This window comes from Macaca thibetana, chromosome 13 (genome assembly GCF_024542745.1).
Source record: "Macaca thibetana thibetana isolate TM-01 chromosome 13, ASM2454274v1, whole genome shotgun sequence".
Classification (NCBI taxonomy): domain Eukaryota; kingdom Metazoa; phylum Chordata; class Mammalia; order Primates; family Cercopithecidae; genus Macaca; species Macaca thibetana.
The window spans coordinates 92,556,790-92,575,900 of NC_065590.1; the positions used below are offsets into that span (position 1 = coordinate 92,556,790).

The window sequence follows — 19,111 nt, forward strand, 5'->3', positions numbered from 1 at the left end:
ATTTATCAAAAAATAAATTTATCACCAATTTACAATATGTACATTCAACGTAGATATAACAAAAAGATCTGTGAATCATCCTATTAAACAGAACCACAAGATTTTCTCAAAAAATATAAAATTCTATCAAAAATGTAAAATACATTATTAATATTTATGATAATGAGAAAAAAATGAAAACCCTGTCAGATAAATGGACAGAGATATAAACAGGCAAATCAGATTAGAGAAACACAAATGACTAACAAACATATGAAAAGATGCTCAAACTCACTGGTATTTAGGGAAATACAAATGCAAACAACCACGAGATATCACTTTCCAACTGCCAGAGTGGGAAAATCAGGAAGATGGATAATGCCAAGTATGGATGGGAATTGTGGTTACAGAGACTCATATGCACAGCTGCTAAGAACACAGACTAGAAGAATCACTCTGGAAAGCAATCAGGCAGTACTTAGTACAGATAGGTGTATGTATGTCTTATGGCCTAGCATTCTCATGTATATATATGTGTACACCTTACCCATGAGGTGGCAAGGACCAGGGAAAATTATAGCAGCACTATTTGTTGTAGTGCAGAGCTAGATGCAGTCCAGGGAAGTCTACTAGTTAGAGAAGTATAGCATAATGGATGCGTAGAAGCAAATCAGGCAGCACTCAGTAGTCTGAGATGGATCTATGGTGTAAACAGATCTTAAAAACCGAGTGCTAGGTGAAAAAAAGAGAAACACGAGGAGATCCATAGCACAACATCATCATTTGTGTGCATTTACAGTACGTACACACAAAAATTCTTGCTAATATGATGATGTACAAATAGATATATATTAAGCAAATTAGACTGGGGTCCTATGATGAAGATGAGGGGGATGAAAATTAAGATCGTAAATAAAAAGAAATCAATCAATAAAGAATGTAAGATTTCACAGATCAATGATTGTGATAGGCCATGAACATAGGCATATGTTAGCTTTTTGCAAAACAGTGTGTGTATATGCACATAAATGTGTGTGTGTATCCTAAAATCTTTCATGTTCATTTACTAAGTGACTCCATATCCAGAAATATCTAAGGAAATAACCCAAAATAAAGAAAAAAGTATCCAAAGATATTTATTGCAGCATGGTTTTCAATACTAAACAGTGTAAACAATGCAAATATTTAACAATAAATACAGTGATTAAATAAGCCATGGCATATCCAGTTGATATAATACTTTGCAACCATTAAATTGATGTTTACATGGAGTTTATATTGACATTGGTGATGCTAATAGCATATTAATAAGTAAAATGTATGATATAAAATTGTATTTGTGTGAATACAATTAAAATTGGGACATGCTTTGAGAGGTTAATAGAGGAAAGTACACATATGTGAATAGTGGTTTTATATGAGTGGTAGAATTATAGACAATTTTTTTCTTTCTTCCTACATTTTCAAATGTAATTTAATGAATAGCTATTACTTTCAAAAATGTAAGACAAATTATACCAAGAAAATAAAGCATTACTTCTAGTTTAAATGCAAATATCCTAAGAAATACAACCGATTACGAGCTGTCAGTACTTTTCCTAAGTGCAAGGAAACAGGACAAATTATGAAGCCACCTGAGTCCCTGGAACTGGGAACAGCCAGTGAATGCTGGTTTCTTTAAATAACAGGGTGTTCAACTAGATGCTTTGACTAAGTCACTAGAGATAGAAAAGAGGTGGAATGCTATACTGAGAGCTAGAAACATCCACAGTATAATAATAGGAAACTGGTTTAGACAACTCTTAAACCAACATTGAGGAAATACAATGTCTGTTTGGGCTGCTATGATATAATACCATAAACTGTGTTGCTTATAAACAATATACATTTATTTCTCCCAGTTCTGGAGGGTGAGAAGTCCAAGATCAAGGTGCCAGCAGATCTATGTCTGGTGAGGGACTGCTTTCTGGCTTATAGATGGTGCCTTCTCCCTGTGTCCTCACATGGTGTTAGAAGTGAGCAAGTTTCCTTGGACCTATTATTTTATAAGGGAACTAATCCATTTGTGAGGGCTTTTCCCCCATGTTTTAGTCAACTCCTGAAAGGCCCCACCTTCTAATATCATCACCTAGGGGGTTAGGATTTCAACATATGAATTTTAGGAAGACACAAAGATTCAGACCACAGCCTACAGGGAGAGAGAAGTTTTGAGGACGGTGGTGCACTGTGAGTCCTCCCAGGTCTCCTGGGCATAAGATGGGGCAGTTCTGTCTCACCTCAGGCCTAGCACAAAGGGCTTCAGGGAACCACTGGAGATTCCTTCACTGGGATTTGCTCCCAGGATATCCAAAGGACAAGAGGCTGGCCAACTGTAGGATTAGCCTGTGCTCCCATGCTGGATATAGGCTACACGCAAGAGAAAGCTTGGGTGGGATCTCCTGATATTTCACCCAGCAGAGCTGCTAGGTAGAGGAATTGCTTCTTACCTTACCTGGTAACAGGAGGGAGCATATGGTTGCTGAAAAGAATACATTCGTCCAGGTCAAGGGGTCCAGTTGCAATATCAGGGGTTGGTGCTTGGTGGGTCTCCTAAGAGCATCCATGAGACAAAGATCCAGCTCTAAAATTCTGCTAGGCACAGGAAAAACACAATGTTTTTATTGAAAGTGCCAATGAAGTCATACATTTCCTGACTGCTTTACCAGCCTTCCTCCACCATCCTCTCTACATCCCCCCTCCCCCAACCCCTACACAAGCACATGCTCTAGAGGAGTGGGGTCTAGAGTTATCAACATAGGTCAAAAAGTGAAGACAGGCAAAACTGTTCCCATTGGGAGAAAGGCAAGTTCCAGGACTTTTAATAAAGTTGTAAATGGACTCTTTGAAGGGTATAGACTTTCCAAGCACCACTTGAGATTTTGTTTCTGCAATTTGGAGCACCATAGAACTTTCTGTTACCTAAGAGAGAAGAGAAAAAGTTAATGAACTGGCCTGACTTTACCCAGTGATAGGGGAGAAACTACCTTCATGAATAAATGTAGGATTAAAAAAAACACGATAGTTTTGATTGTATTACTTCATGCCAGTTGCATGTGTATTTCACTGATGTGGTGATTTGGCAGATGGACGTCCTGAGTATGAGCCCCAGGAGAAGCTAGTTGGAGGCTACTTGGAAAGCTAGGCAAGATCTCATTGCAGTGGTTCTCAAAGTGTGGTCCTGAATCCTGTGGGGTCCCTGAGACTCTTTTACAGGATGCACAAGCTCAAAACCATTTTCACAATTCTACCATTTTGGCTTTTCTATTCTAATTCTTATACAAGTGTTTACAGGAGTTTGACAAAGTTTACAAGATGTGTTATATGAGAACAGTTTGAGTGCAAAGGCAGACATAAGAATCCAGTTGTCTTCTATTAAAATAGTCATTAAAAAATTTGCAAAAAAAAAAAAATTTGTAAAACAATGCCACTCTTCTCACTTTTCTCTTTGGAAAATATAGTTATTTTTATAAAAAGCATCACTATGTAACAGGTAATAGGTTTGTGATTTGGTATTTTAAAATGTGTTAATATTTTAAAACTTAGTATTATTTCTATCATGGCAAATGTTGATAAATATAATTTACATAGACAAAAGTTCTTTGGCCCCCCCCAATAATTTAAAGGCCCTAAGACCAAGAAGGTTGAGAACTGCTGTGCTAATGAAATAGGTAGAGGCTCCAAAGGGGAGACAGAGTCTATGAGGAACTGAAGCCTCTACAGACTGAGGAATGCAGTATTTATACAATTTCTTCTCACTTTTAAAAGTCTGAGTAAACACACAAATAAAAACATAACTTTTATAATAAAGAGTCACGCGTGTAAGATCTTCCTCCAATATACAACAGAGATAAACCTTGCAATAGAGTTTTCAGTTGAAAGGGCGAAGAAGTTAACTGTAAGCACTGGGAAGTCCTTAAAAGCAGAACATAGATGAGAGTGCAATAGCTCTCGGTGAAGGATAGGAGGATAATGCCTGGAGAACCCTCTGGCCTGGGAACACAGCTGTGGGTACTATTTTTAGACTTTCAGTGCAGCTCAGATGCAGTCATTGAATAAAATATTAGGAGGAAGTATTTGTACTTCCTTTAATAGAAGAGTGTCATAGTCCATTTGGGTTAAAATACCATGAACTGAGTGACTTATCCACATCAGAAATGTATACTTCACAGTTCTGGAGGCTGAAAATCTGAGATCACAGTGTCAGCATGATCAAGTTCTGGTGAGGGTCCTCTTAATGGTTACAGATTGCTATATTCTCATTATATCCTCACATGGATAATAGAGAGAAAAAGCAAGGTCTTAAGTGTCTTTTTATAGAGGTACTAATCCAATTCATGAGGGGGTCCACCCTCATGACCTAACACCTCCCAAGGGCCCCATCTCCTAATATCATCACTTTGGGGGTTAGGATTTCAACATATGGATTTGGGGAGAATACACATATTGAGTCCATAGCAAGTAGTTCATATATTCATTCTAAGAAACACCCATTTTCATTGTCCTCAGAGCACCTCTATTTGAGTGCAATTTTAGTTGCCCTTTGACTTTTATCAAGAAGTGTTTGAACTACTTCATGTTTGAAATTCTGCTAAGGGGGTTAAAAAATGAGTAAGAGAAGACTCATACTCTCCAAAGATTTATCACCTAAGTGGAGACAAATAAAACACATTCAAAAATTAGGAAACCTGCAATCTCAGTGATAAAAGAAAATTCACTTAGTATTTTAACTTAATTCAGCTAATGTCTGCTGATTGCCTTTTATGTACAAAGTATTGTGGGTGGACAGGTTTATAGACATTTAATTAACTTCATCCTAACATTGTGAGTTAGAGTTCATAGTCTCCTGTTAAAAGGCTGAGGGATAGAGGCTCAGGGCAGTGACTAGTCTAAGATCACACAGCCAGAAGCAAAGAGCTGGATGTGTAGCCATGTGTTTTTCAAGTCCAATGTCCTTTCCCATATACCATCTTTCTCTGAGACAATTTACTGAGTGGGTTTCATTTATTTGGGTCTAATTTGATGTGAGTTCATGGTTCATGAGGAACAACTAATCTCATTTAGAAGTGGATACCAGATATTTTTTCATGAGAATGGTCATAGGTAACTTGTTTTACTGCAGCATCTCATGGTAATGCTCTCCTAGCTAAGTTAAATAGGGATCTTTATATGTGTAAATAGGTCTGTCATTCAGATTTGTGCCTGGCCTGTCTCATGTCATTTACCCTGACATTAGGCCTGGCCATTCACTAAAGAGTCATTATTTTGTACAACTATTGCAGTTTGTTGCTGGAAAAATTTTCATTAAAATTAATTAGAATTGCAAATATGCTTTTTATCCAGAATATTTAACTTCTTATAAGAAATTAAATGCATGCTATGCATTGACATTTTTTCTTGTTCAGCTTATTTTTGAAAGACATTTTTCCCAACACATGATCAACAGCATAATATTTATTGATGAATAAATGAAAAGTCCTTTGAGAATTACCTTGGACCCCTGGTTACCAACACAGATGTGTTGACTATTATCCAACAGATGCACCTCTGTTTCTAAAGTTGAGGATGAAAAACAAAGGAATCTGAAAATTGAGGCTTGATTCCATTTTGATATTTGAACATGTACTTGAGACTTTCATTCCAGGAGGTTGGACATCAATTATAGGTGATTAGTGTGTGTTACACAATTGGTCCAGGGTTTGAATGGATTTGCCTTTTTGAATACCCTGATACCTACCTCTCTAAGGTAGATCATTTTGAAAAATTAAGAGCTCATCTTCATTAAGTGGCCACTACTAGAACTTTGATATAAATACTCCCACGCATTCACTGAAAACATTAAATGGGTTTTGTTCTATAAGAAAAAGGTGGAGGGAGACATTTGATTATTCCAGGAAAATCTTGTAAGGTTCAGAGAGATGTAATGTTCTGATCAGAACCCCTGAGTTAAAGTGCTGGTTCTACTAAATGCAAGATATGTGATACTGAGTTGGGTGTTTTTCCCCTTCCAAGCCTCAGTGCCCCTATTTGTATGCTGGGAACAGTAAGACCTGATAGACACAAGGTTGGTCATGAGGACAATTGACTATGTAAGCTACACATTTCTGAGCAAATGTCAATAATTATTCTTCTGATGATGTAGACTTAGTTGTCTCCTTACATTATTTCATCATTATAAGCAAATATGATATTCAGGACACTCTTGTAAGTAATAAAAGGTTTTTCAAAGGAAACAAAATCACTGTGGTGCTATAAGGTTGGAGACTTAAATATTTGTTACTTAAAATTACTCTGATGGATATTCTTCCTCTAAGCAGCCCTTATTAAATTCCAAATGTAATCCTATTGGAAAAGTAGAACTACAACATCAGCAATACTCCTTGAGAGTTCTTGTCAATTTGACAGATTTGACAGGCAGATAAATTTAATTTATTAAAAGATCCCGTCTAGCATTTTTAAAAGACAAGGGGTTTGTACACTGTAAATGGACTGTTTTCACAGCCTTATTAAAATAAATGCATAAAGTCAGCTGTTTGTCTTTGTATTTCATTAACATTAAGGAATTGTAGTCCAGTAGCTGACAGTTATATACCTGGATATTTTGGCAAACTTACCAATTTTTGTATATAATCTGGAATTTCTCCTTCTGAAAGTAAATGGGAATTGCACACAAGAAGGAACATTTCGTTTGTATGATGTGCCGAATTTCATAGAGACATTTACTGTAGTTATTAGAGGCATTTAGAGAGCCGATGCTATATGCCAAAAGCCATTGGAAACACATGAGCAAATTCAAGATTTCTTTGGACAAGAAGCTCAGATTTGTTTTTCTTCAAAGAAATGCAATTATTTCTATTGAAAGAATACTGTCAAAGTTAACAGGTTTTCTGTTTTGCTTTTTCCTTCAGAAGGCCATTTTAAATTAAACACAATATGCTTTAAAATTGAAATATTTATATAGATTGTGAGCCAATACCAGTTTTTAGAGTTGTTAATTCTCTTTTAGCAATTGTTGCACCTCAATTATTATTTCTACTTTGGAAAAGGGTCTTGGTCCTGAAACATTCTGCACACTGCATCTGATAGTTGTCCTCATAGCTCCAACATCCTGCTTGTTCTTTCTCTTTGTAGCTCCCCTAGCTCCTCAGCACTGGCCTGTGGCCCTGTCTTCCTGTCTATCAGCTCAGCCTCTCTCCTTGGGTGAGGCTCTCCTCTCAGTTCATCTCTGCTTTGGGTCCGGCCCCCTTCCAAGAAGCTCTTGTATGTTCACAGTTACCCATTAAAGAACCTGTCCCAACCCTGTGAACTGAATCTTAGGCAACCAATCCATCTATCAATCAAAGACCCTGTCTACAAATATACACTGGGAGGTGAATTAATTGGTAAATCCAATGCTAATAATCTGATCTTGGTAGTTCAACATCAAGAGGACTTCACTTAAACACATTTAAGCTGTACTTCTACAGACTTCATAAGACCAAACTCACCCTAAAAATAGTATTTAATATACAATGACAGAAGATAGTCTATTATATTTAAATAACAAGAAGGTATATTTATCCACATTTCCACCTAATAATAAAAAGTTAACAAAACTGTGTAATTATCTCAGAAGAATCATCCAAATACTCTATGCCAGTCAATGACTGATTTTTGAAGCTGATGTATGCCTTCAAGTGTTTCTTCCTTTGACCTCCTATGGTAATTTTAAAAAAATTATACCTGGGTAATTACCTATATTCCAGGCTGTAACGGATTATAGCTAATAGTGGGCCTGTCTTCTTTGTCCTATCTCGTTCTTGAAATCTAGACTATGCTTTGTATCCACGTGAAATAAAAAAAAAAAAAAAAATGCTTGCCTTTATTAGGGACCCAACAGATGTTTAAGGAGTTTATCTCCCACTAGGACATTAATTTCAAAATATAACTTACTGTTCTTGTTGTAGAATAGTTGTTTTTGAATTAAATTAGATTCAGATAATTAAGTCAGCGTTGATTGAGGACCTGCTAAGGACCAGATACTAGTTACTAACCAATCAAAGATCAAAGTGCCAAGACACCTTCCTCACATTTATTTCAGAAGGCAATCAGGTTCTCATTAACTTAAATAGATTATATTTGACATAGTTTAGGGGATGAAAACTGGAATATTAAATGGATGGCATGATCATTAAATGTTTGAAGAAAGTGCTATACCAGAAGTTCAAATGGGAGAGGATGAATTTGGCTAGTTTTAGCTGTTTTTGTAGGGGATGTTGCAGGAAAAGGAGAAGCGTCACAGAACAGCTGGTAAATGAACAGGGTTCTCATCAGGACTCAGGAGAAGCAGGACTTTTACTAAATGTGCCAAGGAGAGGAGAAGAATGTTCCATACAAGTGAAACAGCTTGAGCAAAGGCATACAATCACTAGGCTTTTGGGGAAAGGTAGGTGGTCCAGTACAGATGCCTCCCAGTGAGAATGTGCTGTGAAGATCAGGGGGCGAAACTTCAGAGGTTGGGAGCTGGGGTTGGAAGAGGGGAGTACGGGACAGCAGAGCTTGCGTGCTGCCAGGGAGTCTGGGTTTTATCTTATGAGTTATAGAAAGCCCTTAAAGGCTGTAAGGAAGTAACATAGGCAGAATTAATCTGGGTTTAGAGCCTTTGTTTTGTTGGCCTGTCAAAGGATGGAGTAACTACCTCTCCTCCCATTTTCTTTCATAGATCCTGTCTTATAAAATTATACACAAATAAAGCAGACACATGCAAGGGGCACTGATTTCTGACATCAGAATAGTGAGGCTGCATAATGAAAAATCTCCACCACTGTCTACTCTGGAAACTGCTCTCAGGGCAAAAGCAATGTTTTACCAGAACCCCTATTTACCTGGATTCGAATCTCAAATTAGTAATACTTTTCACTCTAAAGAAGTTCTCTAGAATTTTGACACTTTTTTCCTCAACAGGATATCGTGGTTTAAAATCCCAAATTAAAGTAGCTTGTCTTAGATACAGGTAAGCTTAACCATGTCCAGAACCAGATTAAACTAAACTAAATGTCCAGAGGTGCTAAGAGAATAACTCCCTACAAAAGTAAGGGGTGCTCCTCCTAGGAGTTCCAAGGAACACATCAATATAAAAGCATATATATTTCATAAGACATTAATGTAGTTACATTCTCAGTGCTCAATTGCATTTCAAATTATTCCAGCTGTTCAACCAGCCTGGAGGTCCAACCGTCAATCAAAGGAGGCTGTTTTTCCTCTGCTCCCCCTACTGGATGGTCAGGCAAAGTGATTTTTTTTCCCCCCAATACGTGCTGTAGGTGAATGTAGGTGAATTTGCTTACTAAGATTGGGAGAGATTTTACTTTCCAAAAAGTAAACAGTACTTGGGTTTTCAGGAGACTCTTTCTTCACTGAATGAACATCTCTGGCAGTCTACAGCCCATTCACTGCAGTGATCTATTCAAGAAATGTCTGGTCTCATCTTTAATTCTTGCAAATCAAACCTCAGGTGCCTTTGAAATTTGCAACACCCAAAGCTACCTCACCTGGGCAGAAATTAAATGACCAAGAAGAGAAAAATCTGTATTTCCATAGTAATGAAACTCATAAAGTTCATTCAAGAAGAAATGTTTGTACCAGTATACCCAGGATGGAGAAATCTTTTAAACTCTGTATAGCTAATCTCCCATCACTTGCAGTGTAATATACCACAATGAAGGTTCACATCATTCCAGCTTATTTTCTAAATGGAAACTAAATTTCTACTGTATGGTTCTTAAGGAGAATCTTGTATAAGTTGATACGCACTGTTAGCCCATTCCTACCATGGTTTACCTCCTAGAGAGATGCTGGGCAGTATTCCTCACACACCTTCCCCAGTTCCTCCACTGAGTGAATAGACTCTCATTTAGCACCTACTGCAAGTGTTAGACTTCCCAGCAGCAAAAAAGAGCAAGTCAGAGCCTTCCCCAATAGACCTAGGAAGAGACAGACATAAATGGTATTTGTAGTTGAAGAGAGAGTCTGGGGGTGTTAACAAACTACAGCGGGAACTACAAAAGAAACTGACTAAAGCCACCTGAGGGGCTAGCATGGAGCCCGGCCATAAAGCATAGATGAATAAGAGTTTGCTCTTCAGGAATTTATTTATTTATTTATTTATTTATTTATTTATTTTATTATTTTTGAGACAGAGTCTCGCTCTGTCGCCCAGGCTGGAGTGCAGTGGCCGGATCTCAGCTCACTGCAAGCTCCTCCTCCCGCGTTTACGCCATTCTCCTGCCTCAGCCTCCCGAGTAGCTGGGACTACAGGCGCCCGCCACCTCACCCGGCTAGTTTCTTGTATTTTTCAGTAGAGACGGGGTTTCACAGTGTTAGCCAGGTTGGTCTCGATCTCCTGACCTCGTGATCCGCCCGTCTCGGCCTCCCAAAGTGCTGGGATTACAGGCTTGAGCCACCGCGCCTGGCCTGTTCAGGAATTTAGAATGGTAAACAGGTTAAGGGGACAACATAGAAAGCCAAGAAAGTATGAATGAAAACTACATGTTCTACAAAAAGTCCTGTGTGGCCCGAGTGTAAGATGAGAGTTGAAGGAAATGCAAGTTGGTGAAGATAGGGGCCAGACCACGGAAGACGCTGACTGCCCCACTAAGGAGCTCAGCCTTTACTTGGCAGTGATGACTCTGTGGTTAGAAACAGCGCTATAGACCCAGGTGTTTGGATAGAAGAGCTAGAGGGGTAGAGACAGGTGAGGAAGCTATAGAAATAGCCAGGTGTAAAGTGAAAATCCAGATTGGAATAAATAGCAGGTGGGATAAAAAGCAGTAGCACACAGCATTCCTGACTATATCTAGGAAAGTATTCATCATCTTCCCAGGTAAAGGATGGTGTCTCCTACAAAATAGAATCAAGAGAGTAAAAGAAACACCTACCCATCAGCACCCACACATACACACAACCAACTCTCTCTCAATGATCATGGGGGCTGTGAACTCTTCTGAGGCTTCTCCTGCACAATGTGCTCATTCCTGGGCCTGAATCTGACTCTGGCCTTAAAAGACACATGGAAAATCTCACAGGACCTCAATGCTGTGGGTAGGGGTTGTGTCCTTTGCCAGCTCCAAAAAGTCAGGGGACTCTGTTGCTTCTTAGAGTTGATAAAGTTATCCTTGAGAACGGTTGCCAGATAATATACCGGACATGCAGTTACATTTGAATTTCAGATAAACAGATAAGCTTTAGTACAAACAACCTAAATATTGCAGGGAACATATTTATTCTAACACAATAATCCTAAAATCAATAATAATTTACCTGAAATTCAAGTGTAACTGAGAATCCTGTATTTTTATTTGCTAAATCTGGCAGTCCTACCTCTGAGCCTTGCTTCCCTTTAGCTCAGACCCCCTGGGCAGACACTTGCACTGAGAAGCCAAAGGTGGGAAGAAATAAAGCGAGTGCTATTGGGAGTTGAGAGATGTTTTTCAAAGTCATCACGGGTATGATCTCCCTAGATCTGCTCACCCCCTTGCAGAATCTGAAATCTACAGTGGACTTGGAAGTGAGCAAAGCGCTGGTATGTCATAGGACTGTCATGGGGAAAATAACTGAATTTAGAACAATAACTTACCTGCTAAAGCAAATGTCAGTGTACTTATAATAAAGAAGCTCTCAAATAGAACATTAATGTCTATATCACACACTGATGGCAAGAATTTCCTTAGGATACATATAAGCAATAGCCTTATATGAGCTTTTTCAATTTTTTGAAACATTAAATGATGCTCAAAGTAACTTTTGAAGCATTCATTTTATGCTTGAAATTTAGGACATTGATTCTATTCATACCTAGTATTTCATAGGCATCTATCCTTTGGACAACATAAAGTTCAGAACTCATATTCATATTAAGAATTGAATTATAAAAGCCAAGAGGCATAGCAATTATTTTAATATTTTAATATATCAATGAGTAATGTGTATTTAGAAAAACACCCATGACCAAACTCCATCAAATCTAATTTTCCCAGAGTTAAGTGTACATCTAATAAATATATTCCTATAAACCGAAGAAAATTTTTAACAAGAGCTACAATAAGCTTCCTTCTGAAGGAATAATCTTGTGATTTCATGTGAGAAAAATCTCTCCCTGAGGTGAATGAGAGATGAAGTTATGAAAGTTACAGTTGGAACTATGAGTTTGCTTTTCCCTTTCTGACTGAATGACAAGAGAACATTTTCTGCTTTTCCTGGATTCTTTGTTTTCTCTGCTAGAAGCAAATCAAATATTCCAAATACCCTTCAATTGAATTAGCCCCATAAGGTGTACTTCCATGAGCCTTTTGAGGTGGAAAGACCCTGCCAATTTTGCTTAGAGAAATTTCTTTAGCCTCACCTTTGCAGGCAAGGCAAGTGATGGGCTTTCTGGTTTCCTGGTAACTAAGAATTAGTGAGAAGCACTTGTACTAAACAGCTGCCATAGTCTTACATTTATGGAGTACCTACTGTGTGCTTCTTCTATCAGCCATCAAAAAGATGATAAAAGTCCACAGCATAGGAAGCCATTCATCTGAGTGTTCTGCCAAAAAATACAGTAATTACAAGCAGTGTCACCGTCAGTGACAAGATCGGGGAAGACTATTTTTCCTTTTTTTCCCTCAACTTATTCAAATACTTAAACCTCTTCTATTTCGAGTTCAAATGAGGTAAACATACAACCTCAAAGACAAACTTTGAGTTTTGAAATAATGGGATTTTATAAATTACTAAATGTTTGAAAGATAGGATCTTAGCTTCTCTTTAGTGTCTTCAGTTAGAAGGGAGAACAGGTGTCCCCTGTTGAAAAGCTTATTAGCTCATTATATCATCTCATAGCCTCCCCACTTTATCGTTCTTCTTAGTTTTCAGTTACTTCCTAATATTTACAGCTTTCCTTTGAATCTTTTTATTTTTAGTTAGAGAAATCAGGAACATATTTTTCCAAAAATGAGAATAAAACTAATTGCATAACTCCCACATTTTCTTTTTGTTTATTGTTAGCTTTACGAGTAGCTGCTTGCTGTCCAGTCATACATTAGCTATATGACCGCCAGGGCTTTTCTTCCTTTTTTGTATATCTCAAGTCACTCTCCATTTTGTTTTTAAGTAGCCTGTATGCGTGTGTGTGTGTGTATGTATCTGAATGAAATAATTGCTAGCTATAGGCAAAAATGTATGTGCACACAGATATATATACATGTGTATATATGTATATGAATGTGTACTTACATATACATAAATGTACACGTGTTTATGTATATGTAAATATGTATATATATGCATATTATACCAATAGCTAGTAATTTCAAAAAAAAGTTGACTTGAGTGTTAGATAACTATTCTGTAAATTCAGTTTTTGATGTTTCAAGAAACACAAAGGTCTGTCTTTTCACCTACAGACCCTTTGTGCACGTGGCAAATCACCTCTGAAAGGCAAAAACTAACTGGATTCTCTTCATGTGTTCAAAAAAGAGAAGAAAGTTTTAAAGATATGCCTATGAATAAAAGAAAATTAGGTTGCTGTATTATGATTGTGCAATTGGTATTAATTTCATTGGAACTCGACCCTGTTCCATTTATTAGATGACTAAGACATTTAACACTTAGGGGTGTTGAAAGCGCACCACAAAACATAAGTAGTCAATAAAGTATGTTTGAAGACTTTTAGTATATACTACTTATTCAGGTAAATCATTATTTTGTAAATACTAATAGCGTATTTTTCCAAGAAAAATAAAAAAAGCCATGTTCTAACAAAAGTATTCACCACAGAAAAATTAAACATAGGGGAAGGTAAACATTAAAGTTAAAAAAAAAAAAAAAACAAGTAAATCATACAGCTGCTTCTATGCTTGATGTTCTAATCTGGCATAAGTGTTTCCTAACTATAATATATATTATTATTTTTTAAAAATACTGTCATTACAATAGCTTACATTTTTTAATATTGAGGAACACTTTATATCAATTTAACTCATACTTAAAAATGCAACATATGTAAATTCTATATTTTTTTTTGGTTTGGAATGTAATTTGAGAATAACAGCATTTCAGGACTGGTTTTGTTTAAAGTATACCCAGCCCTCCTCCTTATTTTATTTGATTTTTGGTTTAAATAAAAGTGGACCAAAGCACTCTTTGAAGTAAAAGTACCTGTCTTTTCTTTTTCTTTTGTTAAATCATAGTTTGTCTTCACTACCTGAAAGTTGAGAAAGAATGCAGTATAAATATAGCTGTTCTCTACACTGGAGCAGGCAGAACAGAACCAATCCCCAACTTAGCCACACCCAACATCATGGAAATTACTGTGAAGCTGTGGTCTCTTGAGGACAACTAAAACCAAAACTAAACCCCTAGCATTATTAAAATGTTAGGAAACTTTTCAGGTAATTTCTGTAACTGGTAAAATACAGAAAGATTACATTCACTCATAATAAAAATCAAGTGTGCCCATGCCATCTGCAAAGGGAACTTGCACCATCTTGGTTTCACTCACATTGTTAACAATGCCCTAAAAATATACACCTTTTCCAGGATAAAACCATTAGGTAATATCGTGATCATATCCTCTGCATCATGAACTATCACTCAAATTATTCTGTCATGGGTTACCTTACTAACATTGACAAAGAGATAATAAATGATAATTTCAACAGGAATATGAGAAACCTTGCAAAACTTTCAAGTTTCTTTCATAACTATTGTTTTGTTATTGCATATTTGTAGAGGTATTATCATCAACCCAATCCTTTATAGGCCAATATAGTAACGAATGCTAATTGAACTGCCCAACTCATTTTTATTGTCAGTCTAGCCTTAGCAAGTATAAAACTGACAAGACATTTCCTCTATGAGAGTGACCCTCTTAGTGAGGGAGAAATCTGTGTACCATCAGAGGAAATAAATCTTAGTATTCGGTGTGATAGAGACTAACTCCTTTCTTTTGATGAGTCCCACCCTTTGAGTGACTTTGAGGTGGAAGACAAAATGTCAAGAAGGAGTCTGCAGGAACAAGTGCTTAAGATGGTGTTTAATACAGCAGGGAGCCAAGATACAGTAGTAGGACACAGTAAAGAATGTGGAGTGTGTAGATACAATAAAGAATTCATTTTATGATCTGCCACCTGTTATTTGAAAGAGGAAAAAGGGAAATAAATGACTTTCAGTTCTTCATACATGCAAATGTAAGTTAGTTATTACAAAAGTTTTGCTGTTGTTTGTGCTGAAAGAAAAGCATATGCGTTTAAACATTTATTTTTAAAAATAAATCACTCAATAGGCTTAAGAAAAATACTTTAGTTCATATTTCATTGATCTGACCTTTTGATTTAAGATCAGGGGATGAATCCAGGATGAAAACCAAAGAAAATAAAAAGAAAAAGAAAGAAAAAATAGAAGTGAATCATGTACCATGAAAAAGGCATTTCCAGTCTCAGCTAACCTCAACTAGTTTTTATTGCATTATTTTTGAAATGCCAAGAAACTGGCTTTGGCCATAATACTTGCTGTCCAATCAAATCACAGCTGTTAATATGCAATTGCTTGCAACAGTTAGTTAAACAGCATTATTTGACAAATTCCCTTGAAAGAGACATAGATGCTATAAGTGTCTAACACAGTGAATCAAGTAACTATCAGTTAGGCTGGGGCCACAGCGGGAGGAGAGAAGTTTACAAATCCTTGTCCACAGAAGGGGTTTCACACCCAGCCCTAAGTTTTTGAAAAACACACATTTGCCTGATCCTACAAGTTCTTCCCTGTTTTCAGGAAGAACTGAACTGTGGAACTGGCTAAAGAGGAGGGGAAAAAAGCCACCAACTCTAGATTCATTTTTAAGGAGATCAGGAGGAGAGGAAGAAAAATAGAAATGCAAATGTGAAATGGTAATGATATACAACATGGAGAAAATAAACATCATGGAACCTGCTAGCAATTTCCACCAATTTCCACCAAAGCAGTGAACCCCTTAACTGACAGAAATTCAGTACAATATACACATTAATTAACAACTCCACCATTACTAGGGCTGCTGTTGAAAGCCAAAAAATTAACAATATTCAAAAACAGAATTCTTATAATATTTGAGAAAAATAGAGTGAAAAGGCAATGTTAGCTAAGCTCTTAGCTACATCCACTCTTAATGGCCCCCAATATTTAAACTATCATGGATTAAAGCCATGAAAATAAAAATTTCAATTTGAAATTTTATTAGCATGTTGCTAAAATGGTCAATAAAAACATCAACACGATAGGCTTTGTTGACATAGTTGGAAAACTGCTCTCTCATTTTTAAAACTTTATTTCCACTGCCCCACCTTTGAAGATTTCTATGTTAGGAAAAGCCAAACTAAATATACTGGCTATGGTGTTGTAATAATGCTGGTTTCTGGAATGGTGCCATGTCCTCCCCCTCCCTCTCCTCCAACTCCTTTAAAAATATGACTATTTTTGAAACGCAGCCCGAGGAGGGAGCAATCAAGGGTTCAGAACAATAAGCGCCCTTCACACATTCAAGTTCCCAGACACCAGGTGAACGAGGGAGCTCCTTGTCGGGGGCGGGGCCGGCTGTCCTCACCGAAATCGCTGCGCCATCTTCCTCCCGGGACCAGGTCGGCTTCCCTTCGCCAGCGAGGGAGACTCGGAGGCAAAGGCGGGTGGGGGTGGCGTTCGCTTCCCTCGGTGGAAAGAACGGGAGGCAAACACTGTCTGGCTTAGCCCGCAGCCTGGAACACAATGTCAGGAGACCTGGGGCTGGAGAGCTGGAAAAGTCCCGGGCAGCCTCAGGATAACCCGGAATCCCGAAGTGCTGTCTTGGGGAATTATTCCCAAGTGCACAAGGGACAGGCTCGATTTCTTGGAAATCCTGCGATCTGGGGACGCATCCACAGAGGAGCTGAACTGTGCCCTGAAAAGACCAATTCTCGCCTCCGACCGGTCTCTGTGCACGCGCTCGGGGCGGTGATGGTCCCTTTTGAGAAGAGGGTCGTTTTCGGGTCGGGCCACAGTCACTGGCCATGGACTCGTGGGGGAGGCCATATCCTTTCTCCCCTCAGCCCCTTCTCCGTTCCCGGTTTACATCTCAAGGGGAAAGCGCACGCGGGGTCTCCCAGCACCGTCACTACCACCGTGGCTGTCGGCCAGGCGCGCGCAGCGGCGCCCTTTCGGCCCTGGGGCAGTTCCTGAGACTGCCTGCCGCTGGCTGGGGGGTGCGGGGGTGCAGCCCGGGCCCGGGACACCCGCAACGGACGCGCTTCGGGGGCAGGGGTTGAGAACCGCCAACTGCGAAGTCCGGGTGCGGGGAAGGGAAGGGAGCGAAGTGTGGGGAGGCAGAGGGGCTGGCAGCCCCTAGGCGGCTACTCCTTGTCGTCCACGAGGTCGGCGAGCTCCTGGAGCACTCGCAGGCGGCCGCTGGCGTCGATGCGGCGCTTCTCGCGGATGAGGTCTTCCAGGCTGTGAAACCTGGCGGTGTGGACCTTGTTCTCTCCCAGGTGCACCTTGAGATAGTACTGCTGCTGCGGGGACTGCGTGCCGGCCGGCACCTCCCCTCCCGCCTTGAACTCCCGCTTGCCAAAGCGGCACCAGGCGGCGAAGCTCTCCGAGTTCGTCCAGCAGATCTCCTCGCTCTTGAGGCCCAGGTGGCCGCAGGCGTTCTGCACCACCAGCTCCGCCACCAGCGGGCGGTAGCGGTACCAGCTATTCACCACCCGGCCCACGTTGGCCGCGCCCGCCTCGTATAGGCTGTCCTGGCGGATCTCGCCTTGGTGCAGGTGGATGATCTGCCCGCCGCCCACGTAGACGGCCCAGTGCGGGGCGGGCGCGGGCGGCTCCGGGGCGGGCTGCAGCCACAGCAGCTCCAGCAGGTCTCCGGGTTCGCAGAGCGCTGGCAGCGCGGTGACCGCGTAGACGCTCAGGTCGGCGCCCTGAGGCCCGCCGCTCACTTTGGAAAAGATGCATTCCTGGCCCCGAAAGGCGGAAAACTGAGTCTCGTTGAGGACCAGCTGGTGCAGCAGGTGGTGGTGGTGGCGGCTGGGGCTCTCCGGGCAGGGGGTGCAACCCGGGGGGGCCTTCACGCCAAACTTGTCGGGCTGCCCGCGTTCGTCCAGGTCTTCCTCATCATCCGAAAAGAAGTAGGCGACCCCGACCCGCAGTTCGTCCTTCTCAATCCCCGACGGGTCCCCTGTGGGCAACTCGCTGTAGTTGAGGTGGGTGATGCGGTCCAGTTGGTTGCCCATCAATGAGGTGGCGAGGTGAGGGCCAGGAGCGGGGATCTGCGGAGGCACAGAGAGACAGAGACACCGTCAGAGTCCTGGCTGCCCCTTTCTGTGTCCCTCCCCAAGACGTGCAGTGCCCCTGGGACCTGCTGGCTCGCCTACGTGCCCTCACCAGGGTCACCGTTTCCGGCCCAGTCCTCCGTGACTCCCCCAGGCTAGGAGGGGCAGAGAAGCCGCCACCGGTCCGGCGAGAGCAGATGCCACGACATAGCCTCCGACCCCTTCCGGGAACCCGGTCCAACTCCCAGAAGAAAACACCCAGGCTGGCTGGAGAGCTTGCGGGGTCCCAGTGGGGAGGACAGCGCTGACTGTGGCAGCGTGGGAGACGGACGCCCAGGAAGGACGGAGGGGTGGGCTGAAAGGGAGAAGGGAGCCTAAGGCCAGTGAGCTGGGAGCAAGCTAAGCTCCCATTTCTGTCCCCACCCTCTCCAGCCCACCTCCCAGTTTTGCACTAGGTTGCCTTCCTCCCCTTACAGTGGCTCGCACAATGACAATCGGACACATTCTCAGGCATTCAGTTGACACCAGCAACATTTTGGACACTTGGGAGTCCAGACACTGGCAAGCTGGTATACTGGTGTATAATGTCACATACACCCACAATGACAAACCTTCGCGACGACACACTGGCACACTTAGACCCCACACATTCGTACACAATTTCAGCTCCACACTTGCACGCTCGCCGTTGCACGTACGCCCAAGCACCCGGGCACACCTGCCCTCACCGGCAGGTGCACTCTGCCCCTTACTTCTCTTGCCTTGTCCCCATCAGGGCCAATCGGACTGCGCCAGGGCGAGGC

At 40.7% G+C, this 19,111-nt stretch overlaps 1 protein-coding gene and 1 pseudogene across 3 annotated transcripts in view; both read right to left on the minus strand.

The window, feature by feature from the left end:
- Window positions 1–1,358: 1,358 nt before the first annotated feature.
- LOC126933859 (uncharacterized) lies at window positions 1,359–17,053 on the minus strand (annotated as a pseudogene). Its single transcript, XR_007718747.1, has 2 exons — window positions 16,613–17,053; window positions 1,359–2,607 (listed from the first exon to the last, which is right to left on the minus strand). The product of XR_007718747.1 is annotated as an uncharacterized LOC126933859 (transcript).
- LRATD1 (LRAT domain containing 1) overlaps window positions 12,236–19,111 on the minus strand; it is a 912,369-nt gene continuing 905,493 nt past the window's right edge. For both annotated transcript variants that reach the window (XM_050754043.1, XM_050754041.1), the window contains one exon: window positions 12,236–18,305. In XM_050754043.1, the coding sequence (XP_050610000.1) occupies window positions 17,391–18,269 (879 nt within the window). In that variant the 5' untranslated portion in view covers window positions 18,270–18,305 and the 3' untranslated portion in view covers window positions 12,236–17,390. The remainder of the gene's footprint in view (window positions 18,306–19,111) is intronic.